At 38.6% G+C, this 20,606-nt stretch overlaps 1 protein-coding gene across 1 annotated transcript in view; it reads right to left on the reverse strand.

Annotated features, from left to right (window-relative positions):
* Positions 1-20,606, reverse strand: part of dntt (deoxynucleotidyltransferase, terminal) — a 131,452-nt gene that overhangs the window by 91,680 nt on the left and 19,166 nt on the right. The window contains exons 4-7 of the mRNA XM_089116714.1: positions 16,505-16,621; positions 4,991-5,161; positions 1,913-1,984; positions 1,711-1,834 (exon numbers count right to left, since the gene is read on the reverse strand). Of these exons, the coding sequence (XP_088972840.1) occupies positions 1,711-1,834; positions 1,913-1,984; positions 4,991-5,161; positions 16,505-16,621 (484 nt within the window). The remainder of the gene's footprint in view (positions 1-1,710; positions 1,835-1,912; positions 1,985-4,990; positions 5,162-16,504; positions 16,622-20,606) is intronic.

Below are 20,606 nucleotides of genomic sequence, written 5' to 3' on the forward strand. Positions count from 1 at the left end.
CATAATTCATAGACGAGATGACAGCGGGAACACGGCTGGCCTTTTCTCAGTCTGATTGATGAGCTCTGAATGTATAACCAGCAAAACCGTCACATTTTCCCACGTCCTCCTCGCGACTCCCAGGAGGGCTTTAATGCGCTGTGTGATGCTCAATGGAGCCGGACTCATTGATAAGCATATTTCTACATATTATTATCTGAAAACTGAAGCAGTGAACATGAGTTAAACACAGTGATATCAGCAGCACAGAAGCCCTCTGTCCCACACACACACACTCAGAGGCCGATGACTGCATAAAAATGACCAGGAAACGATGATGGGGTTTGGCAGGAACATTTATCATGTCCACACTGTGTTTTCATTCTGAGAGTGAAAGATTGGGAGGTCTGGCTGATAAAAACTCTTCCAATGAATCTGAATCCACACTATATTATCTTAGACACATACACTGGTGAATATTTATGTGCATGGTAAAAACATTGTATTCCTGGAAGTAAATATAGGATCCTATAGTGCAATATTTATCTACCATATGTACTGCGATTGTTTTAAGTACCCTGGTCACTAATTTTGTCCTTTAAAACTCATCTTTGATCACCAAAATAACATGTCCTTGAAAAAAAATTCTTCATGCCTTAAAATATCTTGAATGTAACTCGACACCCTTGCCTCATTTAGTAAATGTGGTTCTATAAATATGCAAATGATCCCCGCCTCCACTCACTCACTAAGCTCAGAGATCCACTGGTTGACAATCACATGTTGATCTGATTGGTTACAATTTCGTTTATGACGTCAGAAAGTTTTAAGGAGAAAATACTGTATATATATATATATATATATATATATATATGAAGAGTTCAGATGCAAAAGCCTCTAAGTGCCATTTGAAATTTTCTTCAAGAATGATCATTTTTATCAAGCTTGTATATTTAAGTTCAGTGATTTCACTTAAATGGCAATGATAATTACCTATTAATTGTTATCTAAGTGAAATTACTGAACTTAAATATACAAGTTTGATAAAAATCATCAATAAAGAAGAAAATCCAAAATAAAAGTCTGTGTTTACATAATATACTTGTGTGTGCTGTATATAATTATTTTGTATATATAAATACCTATGCATGCATGTATATATTTAAGAATTATTTGCGCTTAAATTCTGTGTATATATATATATATATAAATACATAATCTATATTATATAAATAAAAATATTTTATATATGAATAACACATTTTATTAAATATATACATGCATGTGTGTGTATTTATATATACAAAATAATTATATACAGCACACACAAATATATTATGTCAACACAGACTTTTATTTTGGATGCGATTAATCGCAATTCATTTTTGCACAGACCTAATATATATATATATATATATGTATATATATAAAGTATCACCATGGAATATGTCCAAAAAAATGTTTTTTTAATAGGAGAATGTGGAAAAAAAAAACATTATAATGCAATGAGTGTATCAATCAATCAGTGTATCTCTGAGCTGAGTGAGTGAGTGGAGGCGGAGCTCATTTGCATATTCATAGAACCACGTATACTAAATGAGGCAAGGGTGTCGCGTTACACTCACGATATTTTAAGGCATGAAGATTTTTTTTCATGGAACAATCATTTAAATATGATGATTTTTAAGGGATAAAACGATTGGCTAGTGAAGTTCTGACATCACTGTTTACCTGCGGTCTGCATGCGGTTCAGTCTGATACTGGGTTCAGTCAGAACCTGTTCAAACGTCCGGAGTCCTCTACAGTACCAGCTCTCTGCGGTTTTGGGTCCGACCCCGAACACACTGCTGAACAACTGAGACACAAACATAATCAGACACACACACACTTCTACACCTGCTAAGCTCTGAAGTCGCAGAGAGCTTTACTTCACCTTCATAGTTCGGTACCTCTCGTCATTCAGTGTGTCTTCAGCTCTGGAGGATGATCCGCATTCAAAGATCTCCTAGATGAAGACCGAGACAGATGCACAAACAGTTAAAATCCTGCTATGATTAAACACGGTAACTCACACACACACACACACACCGTCCGGGTTAATTGCAGCTTAATAACTCTAATGAAATGCTCATTGCGTTGTCTCCCACAGCTCTCGCGCTGTTGTGTAAATGCTTTATTGACTGTCTTACAGTTTCTCCGCCTGCAGGAACCAGAACCAGTGTATTAATCACAGCCGGAGTGTGTTGGAAACACATTTATCACTGTAAATGTGAACGGTAATGACTGACTTTCCAATCAAACGCACTTCCTTCCTATTAAATAGAGTCAACTTAAACTGCACACAATTCAATATCATCAAAGAAATATGAAGCATTGGATTATTAATGAAGGGCAAGAGTGTTACTACAAATCCTATAACATTTATCACTGTACGTCACTCAGTTATTAAAAGCTAATTGCCTTTAAATTTAAATTAAAACGGCATAATATTACAAGCTCTTCCTTGTATTCTCCAGATTTAAGCTGACACAGACTCACAAACACCAACATCTCTGCTTTCAAATATAGAACTAATGTTTATTATATACATAAAGGGCCAAATACTGTATAATTATATGAAATCTGAATTTAATCTATAAATCTTGAGTATAAAGTTATACACACACTACCACTCCAAAGTTTGGAATAATTAACATTTGTATTGTTTTATAGTCCCTTCTGCTCACCAAGACTGCATTTATTTCATCAAAAACAGAGAAATATTTCAAGTTAAAATAACTGTTTTATAATACAAATGTTTTTAATGTTGTTTAAATGTCTATGTGGTGTTTTTAATATGATATATTTCTGCTTAAAACTGCAGTGAACCAAAGGCAGCCTCAAAGACACGGTCTCAAAAAAACAGTGGAGGCGGGGCTAATCTGCATATTCATAGAACCACACATAGTAAATGAGTCAAGGGTGTCGAGTTACATTCAAGATTTTTTTTTTTCAAGGAAAAAATCGTTTAAATATATAATTTTTGGTGATCAATAAATTATTATTTTACAAAATTACATAAATTACAACTTAATTTTTTCCTCTCTACTATACTGAGAATTTTAGGGGAGCATGTGCTTCATTGTCATGACAATCGGGTTTTTTTTTATTTTTTTTTATCAATGCAATTTCTAGATTTTTAAACATTAGCCAGATTTGTTCTTGACAGGTTGACCTGAGATTTTATCTATTTTAAAACCTACCAAACGTCTGTTTGTGAAATGTTTTGTTTTTCTTTTAGAACAATGTCTTTCTGTTTCCCCCTCGGGAAAATAAACAGCAGTGATGTGAAGGTGTATTAAACCCTCAGCAGGAGAAGAGCTGCTCTGATGACCTCAGACGTCAGCTGACTGATGATGCGGTTTCAGAGAGAGAGAGAGAGAGAGAGAGAGAGAGTAAGAGAGAGAGTCTACTGTCCACCACAGTGACCGTGAGTGAGTGAGGGAGTGAGTGGGTGAGTGAGTGAGTGAGTCGGTGAGTGAGTGAGTCAGTGAGTGAGTGGGTGAGTGAGTCAGTGAGTCAGTGAGTGAGTGAGTGAGTAGGTGGGTGAGTGAGTGAGTGAGCGAGCAAGTGAGTGAGAGAGTGGGTGAGTGAGTGAGTAAGTGAGTGAGTGAGTGGTGGAGTGAGTGAGTGAGTGAGTGAGTGAGTGATGGAGTGAGAGAGTGTGTGTGTGTGTGTGTGTGTGTGTGAGTGAGTGAGTGAGTGAGTGAGTGAGTGGTGGAGTGAGTGAGTGAGTGAGTGAGTGAGTGATGGAGTGAGAGAGTGTGTGTGTGTGTGTGTGTGTGTGTGTGTGAGTGAGTGAGTGAGTGAGTGAGTGAGTGGTGGAGTGAGTGAGTGAGTGAGTGAGTGATGGAGTGAGAGAGTGTGTGTGAGTGAGTGAGTGGTGGAGTGAGTGAGTGAGTGAGTGATGGAGTGAGAGAGTGTGTGTGAGTGAGTGAGTGAGTGGTGGAGTGAGTGTGTGAGTGAGTGAGTGGTGGAGTGAGTGAGTGAGTGAGTGAATGATGGAGTGAGAGAGTGTGTGTGAGTGAGTGAGTGGTGGAGTGAGTGAGTGAGTGAGTGATGGAGTGAGAGAGTGTGTGTGAGTGAGTGAGTGAGTGATGGAGTGAGTGAGTGAGTGAGTGAGTGAGTGAGTGAGTGAGTGAGTGAGTGAGTGAGTAGGTGGGTGAGTGAGTGAGTGAGCGAGCAAGTGAGTGAGAGAGTGGGTGAGTGAGTGAGTGAGTGAGTGGTGGAGTGAGTGAGTGAGTGAGAGAGTGGGTGAGTGAGTGAGTGAGTGAGTGAGTGAGTGAGTGAATGATGGAGTGAGAGAGTGTGTGTGAGTGAGTGAGTGGTGGAGTGAGTGAGTGAGTGGGTGAGTGAGTGAATGATGGAGTGAGAGAGTGTGTGTGAGTGAGTGAGTGAGTGGTGGAGTGAGTGAGTGAATGAGTGTGTGTGAGTGAGTGAGTGGGTGAATTAGTGAGTGAGTGAGTGTGTGTGTGTGTGTGTGTGTGTGTGTGTGTGTGTGTGTGTGTGTGTGTGTGTGTGTGTGAGTGAGTGAGTGAGTGAGTAAGTGGTGGAGTCAGTGAGTGAGAAAGTCTGTGTGGGTGAGTGAGTGAGTGGGTGAATTAGTGAGTGAGTGTGTGTGTGTGTGTGTGTGTGTGTGTGTGTGTGTGTGTGTGTGTGTGTGTGTGTGTGTGAGTGAGTGAGTGAGTGAGTGAGTGAGTGAGTGAGTGGTGGAGTCAGTGAGTGATTGAGTGAGTGAGTCAGTGAGTGAGTCAGTGAGTGAGAAAGTCTGTGTGGGTGAGTGAGTGAGTGGGTGAATTAGTGAGTGAGTGTGTGTGTGTGTGTGTGTGTGTGTGTGTGTGTGTGTGTGTGTGTGTGTGTGTGTGTGAGTGAGTGAGTGAGTGAGTGAGTGAGTGAGTGAGTGAGTGGTGGAGTCAGTGAGTGAGAAAGTGTGTGTGGGTGAGTGAGTGAGTGAGTGTGTGTTGTACTGCACCTCCAGGACAGCTTTGCTGTGTTCCCCCAGACAGGGCAGGCACTGCGTCTCCTCCAGGTGTTGTAAAGGAGCACGAAGACTCTTGAGCACCGAAGCGGCCCTTCGAAACGCCAGACACGGCCCTCGGTTCCCAACGAACTCCATGTTCTCCGCCAGGACTTCCAACGCATCCTACGGCACAGAGACGGGGAAGAGCAGATGAAGTGTGAAAAACAGGAAACATGAATGAGGATAAGATGCAGAAAGGTCAAATAAAAGACAGCCGGAGAAAACAGATGAGAGAAGAAAGAAAGAGTCCGGTGTAGGTTTACACCGTCTGCGCACTGACCCGTGTCTCGGCACCCTGTGTGTGTGTGTGTGTGTGTGTGTGTGGGGCACTCTCTCCTCTGAACTCACTCCTCTGTATTCCTCCCATCATGCTGTGCTTCTGTGCCAGGGTGTTTTTCAGATGACCTCACAGAGACTCGTGGGTCTGTGATCAGTGGAGAGGAACCTGTCATTTTCCACTCGTTCACAAGCGTTTCCCTGAGGGCCGCTGGCACGCGCATATGTTCATACAACAACATGTATTAAGAGAGAGATGAATTCATCCGTTTATTCATGAAATCACTCTTTTAAAGTGAAACCAACCCAATTAAAGTTCAAGGCAAAAGCTTGGGCACATCCAGTGATGTAGTGGTGCCTGGAGAAGTGGGTATGCTCTTAATTTATGCCCACCAATATTTTTGTAAGCGTCCCAGCAAAGGATGAACGCTCTGTGTTATAAACAGTGACATGTAAGACTACTAGTCTTGCATTAGTATTCAATATGCAAGACTATAGAATAGAGTATAATGAAAACAATAGAACACATAGAATCAGTAGTACACTCTAAAAAATGCTGGGTTGTTTTAACCCAATTTTGGGTCAAATATGGACAAACCCGAAATGTTGGGTTAAAAATGTAATGTAAAAATTTAACCCAACGGCTGGGTTAGTCCATATTTGACCCAAAGTTGGGTTAAAACAACCCAGCATTTTTTAGAGTGTAAGGCTATTCTTGCATATCAGGGCCGCACATATGGTTTAATAAATACTAGGGGTGTCACGATTTCGATATTAAATCGAAATCGATCGAAATTAATTCAATGGTATCAAAATCGAAATAAAAAATGGTATCGTCGATACTGCCACGCCCCATGTCACGTCCGTGATGGAAAGTTCGGATCGTTTTACTGACTCTATTGTTCAATCTCGTTCATCAAAATTAACTAAACTTTTTTTCTAGTCATTTCAGGGGCTTTAAATGTTATACTATTAAGTTATGTTACTTGTTTTTGTTATATTTTAAATTTGGCAATGGTGTAGTGTACATTGTGAACAAATTTATATTGCATAATGCATAAATGTGTAGTCTAAAAATTGCATAGCCATCTGCGCTTTACATTTTTTTTAAAATCGAGAATCGAATCGAATCGTGACCTTAGAATCGATAACTTAATCGAATCGAGGATTTGGAGAATCGTGACACCCCTAATAAATACCCAGGTCCCATAAATTATATTGTTAGGGGGGTTCGAGGGCATTAAACATGAGAATCAGTTCCAGTTTCAGCGACTTTTCTTTTCTTAATTTAATTAGTTTTTTGGGCTAATCTGTTAATTTAATTAATGGTTCAATTGCTCACTCAAAAATACGGTCACTTGTCGCCACCCTCTGGCTTAACCCTTGTGCATTGTTCAAATTCACTACCCTTTCGTTATGTTCGTGGCTGAAAAAAGCCACTACTTTAAACTGCTGTAAAAATGTATCAGATAAATATTTTTTTCAATTTTTTTTGCATAAATCTATTAACCGACCTCAGTCCTGATCAAAACTACTAAATTTTTTTTAAAAATTCAGGATTTTAACTCTTTAATTGCCAAATTCATAAATGATGTCACTGATTTGGGGGGAAAAAAAACACAAAATGACTTATTTTCAATATAAAATATGATTGTGGACTGGATTTTTTCAAAAAAATTTGAAAAAAATATTTATCTGATACATTTTTACAGCAGTTTAAAGTAGTGGCTTTTTTCAGCCACGAACATAACGAAAGGGTAGTGAATTTGCCCAGAGTGTACTGTTGAGTTTTTGAAAAATTTCAAAGCATTTTCCCAAAATATGTGTCAAAATAAGATTTGTCACCAAAAATCATTCCATTTGCTGAAACAAGGAAAAAGTTATGGCCAAATTAAGACTAAAAAATACCCCTTAGTGGCTGAAAAAAGCCACAACAGCACATACTGTAAGGGTTAATGATGCAAGTGGCGCAAACACAGACAAGCGGAGTTATACAAACAGTGAAAAGTCAAACACATTCGAAAAAACGTTAAACAAATATATTTATACAATAATAATGGCAATATATTTAATAGGGTGCTTGTGGTGTTAAATTGATCTTATAATTTCCACTATCTTTAATCAAACTGATTATTTCTGTCGGTCATTTAAAACGTCGTCGTAAATTTGAGCTACTTGCATCTTATCTTACACTATATGATCGTTAACTGAATTGAAGCGTCGCGTTTGGATTCGCGCTCGGCTCGCGCTTCTATGAAAAATTAGAGTTAATATTACGGGTACGACTCTAACTGGGTGTTTTTTTTTTATTCACGAAATTGGATTAGCAACTAAATGATGCGCATCAGAGGGGATTTAGACGTGGGTATACGCAATGCCGACTGAAAAGGAAGTGGGTATACGCCGTATACCCTGCACTACACCACTGGGCACATCTATTTATATATATTGTACAGTGATACCATGAAACATGTGACCATCATGGGGAAATGTGCTTAATTGTCAATGAAAAGTTAGTTAGTAGTGTGTTAAACTGGCGGTTATGGAAAGCGGCGGGACATTTGTCAAACACACTCGAAACGCTCAACCAATCACAACACACTGCTCCAGCCGACCAATCAGAGCACAGTGTGCTTTTCAGAAGGAGGGGCTTCATAGAGAAAGCAAGTGAACAGAGCGTTACTGACAGACTGGAAAAAGAGGAGCCGCAACAATGAAGAATATGAGGAAAATAATGCATGAAACCTGTTCTAGTAGAGCCTAAAGCAACATCAAGACTGAAAAGGGCATAATAGGTCCTCTTTAAATGCAAAACACATGCATACACACACATTTAACCACCTTATACACTCAGTGTGCTTTATGGGGAAAATAATCAACATTCAAGCAGGAAAACCTGTTCTAGTAGAGCCTGAAAACACAATCAAGAATCCACTAGCTTGAAGGAAACTCTATCGCCCCCTTGAGTACTGAGGTTTGTCATGAACACCACCACACATTTAGTATGTACCACGGGCCGGTGTGAATCAATATATGCACCCGCTTAGTTTTCAAGACATGAATGTGCCCAGACATATTTAAAAACCCTCTCAACCATGACATACACAACACCCTTGACACCAAAAACACACACAGTCTCCGCTACATGTCCACACACACGGGCCTCCTCTCGTACTGGTTAATGAGAGCAGCGAGCTGGTAATGCCAAGGTCACGGGGTCGAGTCCTGCTGTGCCGTAAGCTCGAGTCCTGGAGTGTGAGGACGGCGGGAGAGTGTGTGTGTGTTTGTGCTCCTGCTGTGCTAAAGAAAACTCACTTGAGCGCACTTCTAACAAGAGAACTCGAGACGAGATCTGCTGCTATAATGGCATAATATTATATTAGCATTGAGTGGGAGTCTATGCAATAAGACTAAGATATCCTATACTAGTTTGGTGAAGACCAATGCTAAATGTTGATTTTTTGTTTTTTTTATATATTGATTTTTGTTTTCCCCAGTAGAGAATTAAAAACAAACTCATACTGAAGGTTAGTCTGAAAGAGCATTTGGTTTATATTGCGCACAACAATAGCAGAAGATTACAGTTTCAATCTACAATATTAGATTGTTAAGTTTCTGAAGAGCATTTTTGAAGTTCAAAGTGGGCGGAGCCAGCAGACGCCATTTTGTCAGCGCGTCACTCTCAGATTAACGAACAAGTGCAGCGCGGCGGATTAGGGGAGGGGAGGTGACGTGACGCTAACAGATAAACGGCCAGTAGTGACATCAGCGGCAATCCACCTGTCACTCAAGTGGCCACGCCCTTAATTATGCAGAACTTTAAAGCTTAAAGGAGTAAAGTTTGAAAAAAGCTTTTGCTGATAATTTACTCGCCCCCATGTCATCCAAGATGTCCATGTCTTTCTTTCTTCAGTCGAAAAGAAATTAAGGTTTTTGATGAAAACATTCCAGGATTTTTCTCCATATAATGGACTTCAATGGGGTCCTGACAACAATTCTGACTAAATGTCGCAATTCTGACTTTTTATCTCAAAATTCTGACTTTATATCACACAATTCTGACTTAATATAACACACAATTCTGACTTTATATCACACAATTCTAACTTTATATCACGCAATTCTGACTTTATATCTTGCAATTCTGACTTTATATCACGCAATTCTGACTTTATATCTCACAATTCTAACTTTATATCTCGCAATTCTGACTAAATGTCGCAATTGTGACTAAATGTCGCAATTCTGACTTTTTATCTCGCAATTCTCAATTTTTATCTCAGAATGTGTGATATAACTCACTTTGACTTTATATCTCGCAATTCTGACTTTATATCTCGCAATTCTGACTTTATATCACACAATTCTGACTTTATATCACACAATTCTGACTTTATATCACACAATTCTGACTTTATATCTCGCAATTCTGACTTTATATCACACAATTCTGACTTTATATCTCACAATTCTGACTTTATATCTCGCAATTCTGACTTTATATCACACAATTCTGACTTTATATCACACAATTCTGACTTTATATCACACAATTCTGACTTTACATAACGCAATTCTGACTTTATATAACGCAATTCTGACTTTATATCATGCAATTCTGACTTTATATCATGCAATTCTGACTTTATATCATGCAATTCTGACTTTTTATCTCGCATTTGTCAATTTTTATCTCAGAATGTGTGATATAACTCACTCTGACCTTATAATCACACAATTCTAACTTTATATAACGCAATTCTGACTTTATATAACGCAATTCTGACTAAATGTCGCAATTCTGACTAAATGTCACAATTCTGACTTTTTATCTCGCAATTCTCAATTTTTATCTCAGAATGTGTGATATAACTCACTTTGACCTTATATCACGCAATTCTAACTTTATATCTCGCAATTCTAACTTTATATCTCGCAATTCTGACTTTATATCTCGCAATTCTGACTTTATATAACGCAATTCTAACTTTATATCTCGCAATTCTGATTTTATATCTCACAATTCTGACTTTATATCTCGCAATTCTGACTTTATATCTCGCAATTCTGACTTTATATCTCGCAATTCTGACTTTATATCTCGCAATTCTGACTTTATATCTCGCAATTCTGATTTTATATCTCACAATTCTGACTTTATATAACGCAATTCTAACTTTATATCTCGCAATTCTAACTTTATATCTCGCAATTCTGACTTTATATCTCACAATTCTGACTTTATATCTCGCAATTCTGACTTTATATAACGCAATTCTAACTTTATATCTCGCAATTCTGACTTTATATCTCACAATTCTGACTTTATATCTCACAATTCTGACTTTATATCTCGCAATTCTGACTTTATATAACGCAATTCTAACTTTATATCTCGCAATTCTGACTTTATATCTCGCAATTCTGACTTTATATCTCGCAATTCTGACTTTATATCTCACAATTCTGACTTTATATCTCGCAATTCTGACTTTATATCTCACAATTCTGACTTTATATCTCACAATTCTGACTTTATATCTCGCAATTCTGACTTTATATAACGCAATTCTGACTTTATATCTCGCAATTCTGATTTTATATCTCGCAATTCTGACTTTATATAACGCAATTCTAACTTTATATCTCGCAATTCTGACTTTATATCTCGCAATTCTGATTTTATATCTCACAATTCTGACTTTATATCTCGCAATTCTGACTTTATATAACGCAATTCTGACTTTATATCTCGCAATTCTGATTTTATATCACGCAATTCTGATTTTATATAACGCAATTCTGACTTTATATCTCACAATTCTGACTTTATATAACGCAATTCTGACTTTATATCTCGCAATTCTCACTTTATATCACGCAATTCTAACTTTATATCTCGCAATTCTGACTTTATATCTCGCAATTCTGACTTTATATCTCGCAATTCTGACTTTATATCTCGCAATTCTGACTTTATATCTCGCAATTCTGACTTTATATCTCGCAATTCTGACTTTATATCTCGCAATTCTGACTTTATATCTCGCAATTCTAACTTTATATCTCGCAATTCTGACTTTATATCTCGCAATTCTGACTTTATATCTCGCAATTCTGACTTTATATCTCGCAATTCTAACTTTATATCTCGCAATTCTGACTTTATATCTCGCAATTCTGACTTTATATCTCGCAATTCTGACTTTATATCTCGCAATTCTGACTTTATATCTCGCAATTCTAACTTTATATAACGCAATTCTGACTTTATATAACGCAATTCTGACTAAATGTCGCAATTCTGACTAAATGTCACAATTCTGACTTTTTATCTCGCAATTCTCAATTTTTATCTCAGAATGTGTGATATAACTCACTTTGACCTTATATCACGCAATTCTAACTTTATATCTCGCAATTCTGACTTTATATCTCGCAATTCTGACTAAATGTCGCAATTCTGATTTTATATCACGCAATTCTGACTTTATATCTCGCAATTCTAACTTTATATCTCGCAATTCTGACTTTATATCTCGCAATTCTGACTTTATATCTCGCAATTCTGACTTTATATCTCGCAATTCTGACTTTATATCTCGCAATTCTAACTTTATATAACGCAATTCTGACTTTATATAACGCAATTCTGACTAAATGTCGCAATTCTGACTAAATGTCACAATTCTGACTTTTTATCTCGCAATTCTCAATTTTTATCTCAGAATGTGTGATATAACTCACTTTGACCTTATATCACGCAATTCTAACTTTATATCTCGCAATTCTGACTTTATATCTCACAATTCTGACTTTATATCTCGCAATTCTGACTTTATATCTCGCAATTCTGACTTTATATAACGCAATTCTAACTTTATATCTCGCAATTCTGACTTTATATCTCGCAATTCTGATTTTATATCTCGCAATTCTGACTTTATATAACGCAATTCTAACTTTATATCTCGCAATTCTGATTTTATATCTCGCAATTCTGATTTTATATCTCACAATTCTGACTTTATATCTCGCAATTCTAACTTTATATCTCGCAATTCTGACTTTATATCTCGCAATTCTGACTTTATATAACGCAATTCTAACTTTATATCTCGCAATTCTGACTTTATATCTCGCAATTCTGATTTTATATCTCACAATTCTGACTTTATATCTCGCAATTCTGACTTTATATAACGCAATTCTGATTTTATATCACGCAATTCTGATTTTATATAACGCAATTCTGACTTTATATCTCGCAATTCTGATTTTATATCACGCAATTCTGATTTTATATAACGCAATTCTGACTTTATATCTCACAATTCTGACTTTATATAACGCAATTCTGACTTTATATCTCGCAATTCTGATTTTATATAACGCAATTCTGATTTTATATAACGCAATTCTGACTTTATATCTCGCAATTCTAACTTTATATCTCGCAATTCTGACTTTATATCTCGCAATTCTGACTTTATATCTCGCAATTCTGACTTTATATCTCGCAATTCTGACTTTATATCTCGCAATTCTGACTTTATATCTCGCAATTCTGACTTTATATCTCGCAATTCTAACTTTATATCTCGCAATTCTGACTTTATATCTCGCAATTCTGACTTTATATCTCGCAATTCTGACTTTATATCTCGCAATTCTGACTTTATATCTCGCAATTCTGACTTTATATCACTCAATTCTGACTTTATATCTCGCAATTCTGACTTTATATAACGCAATTCTAACTTTATATCACGCAATTCTAACTTTATATCTCGCAATTCTGACTTTATATCTCGCAATTCTAACTTTATATCTCGCAATTCTAACTTTATATCTCGCAATTCTGACTTTATATCTCGCAATTCTGACTTTATATCTCGCAATTCTGACTTTATATCACGCAATTCTAACTTTATATCTCGCAATTCTGACTTTATATAACGCAATTCTGACTTTATATCTCGCAATTCTGACTTTATATCACTCAATTCTGACTTTATATCTCGCAATTCTGACTTTATATCTCGCAATTCTGACTTTTTATCTCGCAATTCTGACTATGGCCCCTATTTTAACGATCTGAAACGCAAGAAACAAATTTTGTTTTATAAATGTTTAACATTATTTTCCTATTATCATTTTAAAGCTGCTTTGAAACACTCTGTATTATAAAAAGAGCCTTGCAGATATAAGTGACTTAAGCAGATTTTAAGCAGAAAATTAAGCAGAAGAGACTTCTTTCAAAAACAATAAACAAATACCTAAAATGAAATGTGTGTATGAAATGCTATTGTTTTGGTAGGACTAGCGTTTTGCAGTGTGGTTGTGTTCTGGGTGTTCGTGGGAAATGCAAATGCTGGACAAACATGCAAAACTGCTATTAAAATGCGCAATGGTTGAATGAGAAAAGACGAGGATCAAATCAATATCGGCGACTCCGGCTGGGAATCACAGTTGTGTGATTGACACTTCACAGAATTAAACTTTGGTGGATCCATCATGCTGTGTTTTTTGTTCTATCAGCAAACCTGTTACACACTCACACCACCAAACCATCAGTAAAACCGAACACAGACTAAACGCTCGACTTCACATCAGTGGCATGAAAAGCAAAACTAAAATTTGATTTATGCACAGAATGTGGAAGAAAAGCACTGTTACTGATAGACCTAAATATAACTTAAACACCTCTGATTTACTAATGCATTCATATGCATAATTCTCATGTCAACAAATGCACACTTTAAATAGAAAACTTTGATGCAACAGTTAAATAATTGAATATATAAAAATTGTGTTTTTGTAGCTCATCTCATTCTGCTATTTTTCTGCTCACTCTTTATTCTCACGAATGTGTTTGCAACTTTGCATTGCACGTGTTTTTCTCTCCTGGCAATAGACAATCAAGTCTCTGTTTCCCATTAAAATATCATATTTGCCAGTGTAATACAGAAGAGATTTTAATCTGCGCTCTCGGTTACGGTTCACCTCACCTCGTCAGTCTGGGGTGTTTTTCCTCTTTCATCATAATTGTTTTTTTTAATGTTGCCGATCACAGAACGTGCGTTTGCAAAAATGTCGCATCTGAAACAAAGTGTTATCTTGCACTGTTTTTCAGTTGATTAATGTTCAAAGAATCACGGCGTAACAACACATCAGCTGTAATAATCAGGAGAAGCATGAGCGACGTCTTGCGCATCCAAAAGCTCTTAAACCTCTGGTGTTTGTCAGTCTAATTCTGGCTCTGAACGCAGAAAGTTTAGCAGTTCTGGTAGCGTCTCAAGATTTGCCTCGGAGAAGCTCAAGGTGAATCTGTTGGGTTTATGTTCAAGTATCAAATAAATATTTAAAGCACAACATGACTGAAGTTTTGCTTGACAACTGATAACAGGCCTCTAACCCTCCAGACACAAATTGCAAGACAAAACAAAGGCTGTCTGGTGATTTGTATGATTAATCAAGTGACTCGCTGCAGAGCTCCTCCTCTCTGGACGTAATGGGCGGGGCTTCACATAGTCATGCTCCGCCTCTGAACACCTAATGGGTGGGGTTATGTTTAGCGATAAGGTTATAGGTAGTGTCAGGGTGTGGTTGGACCATCTAGCTCATCCTGGCAGCCATCCAAAACACCATAGAAAGCACCTAGCAACACCCTGGTAACCACCCAGAAAACTCTATTAACTGCTTAACAACATCCTGGCAGTGGCAACCATCCAAAACACCCAAGAAACCACCGAGCAACACCCTGGTAACCACCCAGAAAACCCATGCAACTGTTTAGCAACACCCTGGTAACTACCCAAAAAACCCTAGAAACCACTTAGCAACAACGCCCTGGTAACCATCTAGAACACTCTAGGAACTGCTTAGCAACATCCTAGCAACCACTTGGAACACCGATGCAACTGTTAGCAATATCCTGGCAATCATCCAAAACACCATAGAAAGCACCTAGCAACCCCCTGGTAACCACCCAGAAAACTCTATTAACCGCTTAACAACATAATGGCAACCATCCCAAACACCTTAAAAACCACTTAGCAACGCCCTGGTAGCCACCCAGAACACTCTAGCAACCATCTCAGCTTATTAACAACACCCTGGTAACCACGTAGAACACCCATACAACTGTTTAGCAACACCCTGGTAACTACCCAAAAAACCCTAGAAACCACTTAGCAACAACGCCCTGGTAACCATCTAGAACACTCTAGCCACTCCTAGCAACCACTTGGAACACCGATGCAACTGTTTAGCAATATCCTGGCAATCATCCAAAACACCATAGAAAGCACCTAGCAACCCCCTGGTAACCACCCAGAAAACTCTAATAACCACTTAACAGCATAATGGCAACCATCCCAAACACCTTAAAAACCACTTAGCAACGCCCTGGTAGCCACCCAGAACACTCTAGCAACCATCTCAGCTTATTAACAACACCCTGGTAACCACGTAGAACACCCATACAACTGTTTAGCAACACCCTGGTAACTACCCAAAAAGCCTCTTAGCCACTTAACCTCTTAAACCACGGCAATGCCCTGGTAACCATCTACTGTAGAACACTCTAGCAACTGCTTAGCAACATCCTAGCAGCCGCTTAGCAACAATCTTTCAAAACACCCTAGAAACCACCTAGCAATTCCCTGGTAACCACCCAGAACTCCCTATTGAATGCTTAGCAACCTCCTGGCAACCTTCCAAAACACCATAGAAACCACATAGCAACACCCTGGTAACCTCCCATAACACCCTAGAAACTATTTTGAACAGTGAAAGTCTCTTTTTGAGAGGATGATTTCAAAAAGCAAATAGTCCATTATGGTACATACAACACCCCAGTTCTGACTGGATATTTTGGATATTAAATTGGATATTATATATTCTGGATATTTTGATGTTTGTTGTGAGCAACAAGCATAAAAGACAACAAACACGGCATAGTGTAAAGCTGAAGAAGTTAATGTGTGTGTTCATTGGGACAGTTCATTCTGAATCAACCCCCTTCTGTTCTGTCCATACTGTGCTCCAAGTGGGCCAGAGGTTAGAATAACTCAAGAACACTGTAAAATAATATTCTCAGTGGCCTATTTAAATCTCAAGCATCACAATTGGCAGGGTTACAATGTTATCTTTAGCAATGCATATGTACAGTATGCGTTTACTTACTGTAAAGATCTTATTGTGGTTATCCAATGTCGTCTGTCTCTGGCAGGCATATGCAGACACAGCAGACTCTGGTTTGCCTGACGGATGTGCACAAGACCTGTGATCCACAGCAGGATTCTTCTCATAAAGAGAGAAAGAGACAAACAGAAATCAATCAACATTAGACCAATATACCGATAAACATCTTGCAATATGAGAAAACCATTTCACAAAACCTCTCAATATGAAATGTCTCTCTAAACTCACTGTCATACATACTTTTATAAGTGGTGTCTGCTAAAACAATTGCTGATGCTGTTCTGAAAAAAAAAAACGATTGACTTACAATGAAGGAGGGACCCTAGCAACTGCACAGAAGACCCAAGCAATTGCATAGCAACACCATAGCAACCACCCAAAATACCCTAGCAACTACATCACATTTTAGCAACCACCTAGCAACATACAATGAAGGAGGGACCCTAGCAGCAACCACCCAGAACACCCTAGCAAGCAATGGCATAGTAACACCCTAGCAACCGCATAAGATCCTAGCAACCACCTAGAATAGCAGACACTTACAACGAAGGAGGGATCCTAGCAACCAGTCAGAACAACCAAGCAATTGCATAGCAACAGTCTAGCAACCATACACAGTAGCATCGTAGCAACCACCTAGAATACCCCATCAACTGTATAACAATACCCTAGTAACCACTCAGAACACTTTAGAAACTGCATAACAACCACCCAGAATACCCAAGTAACTGTGTAACAATGCCCTAGTAACCACTCAGAACACTTTAGAAACTGCATAGAAACCACTCAGAATACCCCAGCAACTGTGTAACAATACCCTAGTAACCACTCAGAACACTTTAGAAACTGCATAACAACCACTCAGAATACCCAGCAACTGTGTAACAATACCCTAGTAACCACCCAAAACACTTTAGAAACTGCATAGTAACCCCCCAGAATACCCCAACAATACCCTAGTAACCACCCAGAACACCTTAGAGACTGCATAGCAACCACCCAGAATACCCCAGCAACTGTGTAACAATCCCCTAGTAGCCACCCAAAACACCCTAGAAACTGCATAGCAACCACCCAGAATACCCCAACAATACCCTAGTAACCACCCAGAACACCTTAGAGACTGCATAGCAACCCCCCAGAATACCCCAGCAACTGTGTAACAATCCCCTAGTAGCCACCCAAAACACCCTAGAAACTGCATAGCAACCACCCAGAATACCCCAACAATACCCTAGTAACCACCCAGAACACCTTAGAGACTGCATAGCAACCACCCAGAATACCCCAGCAACTGTGTAACAATACCCTAGTAGCCACCCAAAACACCCTAGAAACTGCATAGCAACCACCCAGAATACCCCAACAATACCCCAGTAACCACCCAGAACACCTTAGAAACTGCATAGCAACCCCCCAGAATACCCCAGCAACTGTGTAACACCCTAGTAACCACCCAAAACACCCTAAAAATATTATACCATTATATAATGTTATAAAACTTGATATCACCCATAGCTTCCCAGCGAACACTCTAAAAACACCCTAGTAACCACCCAAGACACAGTACCCTAGCAACCAACACCTACAACATCTTCACATCACGGTGAAATCGTTTGCAGGGGGAAAGTCACATTATCTTCAGAACACGTGAAAGTCTCGTTACGCCTGACATTAGCTCAACAACGCTGGAACGTTTATCTCATCACACAGCCTGTAGTCAGGGGAACAGCAAGATAACGCCCGTCATCCAGAAGACAGGAAGCATCAGAATCAATTACAGCTTTATGATTTACAATTACGGCCATAAAGGACACAGTAGGTCCAGTTTATCCCGGATAAATTGCTCTTTCATTTAGACCTTGAAATATTCAACTCTGTCCTGCTTTCAAAAGGATTACAGCTGTAATGTCAGCGCTCCTGGGAATAATTGCTCAAAGCGATGGAAGTCTGCACCCATGAAAATTACCTGCGCAATCATCTCGGCACATTGTGATAATGGCCGATTCAGAGATGCAGGGGAAGTGAATGCTAACATGCTGTTCTGACCGGGAGCTATTTTAGAGGCGTCGTGTATCTGAATGAAAAGAGGCCTGATATCTCCTCTCCCCTCGAGCAAAAACATCAAGCGCTCAGAAGTGAGAAAAATCACTGCCATTTATTTGCCGTCAGGGGCGTCACCTCCTTCACGAGCATGAAAAGTCTGGATATAATGCCTGTATTATGTCTATTTCAGGGCAAATAAGACACTGGCCTCTTTTTCCATTAAGTTATGATAGTTAAAGGCACTTTTGAAATTAATTTCCCTTCCCATGACAGCAGACCTCGCTGCGGGTGTCTAACTTCAGATGCCTTTTCATTTCCACTCACAAGCAAAAAAAAACGTTTCGAATGTCTAAAAAAATTACATATCAAACCAGCCTTAGGAGTTTTAGCGGAAATGTCTGAGAAAAAGCTAATACGTAATTTTCCTCAATGTCTCCTGATCTATAATTGAGCAATGCGGAGAAATAACGTTCACTCATGCAACAAATGAATAGTTCAACAATGAAACTCGGATTGCTTCCCAACCAATCAATGTCAAGTATTCTTCATAATGTCTCTATATAACCTCGACACATCAAACGAAGGCAATATTGGGCTGTCAAAATGAACGAAAAGCTTAATTTGAATTTCTTAAAATATTAGCAAAATTCAAATTATATTCGAATTCTAAAGCCAATACTGTGTTAGAGGACAAAAGGGCGCAAGCGAGCGCAATAAGCAAATATAAATCAAGCCAAGCATTGCATGTTTTATTGTGCATTAAATTTTTGTTCTTAAATAAAATTTAATTACGTTAATCTGCATGGCAAGGAAAATTATTTTTACGTTCGTAAAAAAAACAGCAGACGGTCAACTTGATCACGCGAATCTCTGGCCGATTAATGCAGGTTTGGCTAAGTATGTTGTTGCATGACGTTGCATGACGTTGCCTTCAGCTGCATTGTTAATGAATGAATCCGCGTTTTTTTAACGAAATGAATTTTTAACGACTCAAGACAATGATCTGCCGCCACCTGCTGGCAATTTTAGGATACGTTTACAAGACAACGATATGCTTAAGCCTATGTTTACGTGGAAACGATCTGAAGAGAAAACGCAAAAGTGCCGTTGCGTTATCGCTTTTTATTCTGCGTTTAGACGAGTATAATGGGTGGGAAATCCGCGTGCGTATTGTGACGCAAAAGTGAAATTCAATGTAGTGTGCACTCCAGGCGTCTAGGTGGCGATGTGAAGCACTGCAACACAACAACACCGAGTCTGCGCGCCTGCGAACAACCTTCACTGTCTAGCAGATTTTTGCGTTTTTACCCTTTAGACGGGAACGCGACGGTGGGGCTTTTTTAAGATTTCCGCTCTGGAGGGTGGTTTTACTTTTTAAGCCCCAAAAACGCCGTCGCCGTGTAAACGAAAGGCACATCCGATAAAATATTTTTTACGTTTTCACCCGCGAGCGTTCGTGTAAACAGGGCCTAAAACTGAGAAGTTTTTCATTTGAGCTTTCCGCATGCAGACGACATCATCAAAACGATCCCAGTTCACACGGATCCGCTGAAATGTATTCTTCAGCCACACGACAGCATAATAAGGGTCTCTACATTCAAACCGAAGCATTGAGAACTTTGTCAGTGTCCAAACAGTTTAATAAGAAGATATTTTATACACACAGTCAACTTCGCGAATACAGGAAGAAGCCATCTTTGAAAAATAGTCTCTACCAGTCGATCTACGAACGCCGATCCAAGTGCGCTGAACTGAGCAGAATCTGATATGGTCCGTTGTTTCCGGAAGAAACACAAACACGAACCGTTTTCTTCTCTTCAATATGTACACGTAGCCTACTGTTCGCGCTCACCTTATCAACTTATTCACATCTCACCAGCGCACTTGGATCGGCGTTCGTAGATCGACTGGTAGAGACTATTTTTCAAAGATGGCTTCTTCCTGTATTCTCGAAGTTGACTGTGTGTATAAAATATCTTCTTATTAAACTGTTTGGACACTGACAAAGTTCTCAATGCTTCGGTTTGAATGTAGGGAC

The sequence above is a fragment of the Pimephales promelas genome, chromosome 11 (genome assembly GCF_988280905.1).
Source record: "Pimephales promelas chromosome 11, fPimPro1.hap1.1, whole genome shotgun sequence".
Lineage (NCBI taxonomy): Eukaryota > Metazoa > Chordata > Actinopteri > Cypriniformes > Leuciscidae > Pimephales > Pimephales promelas.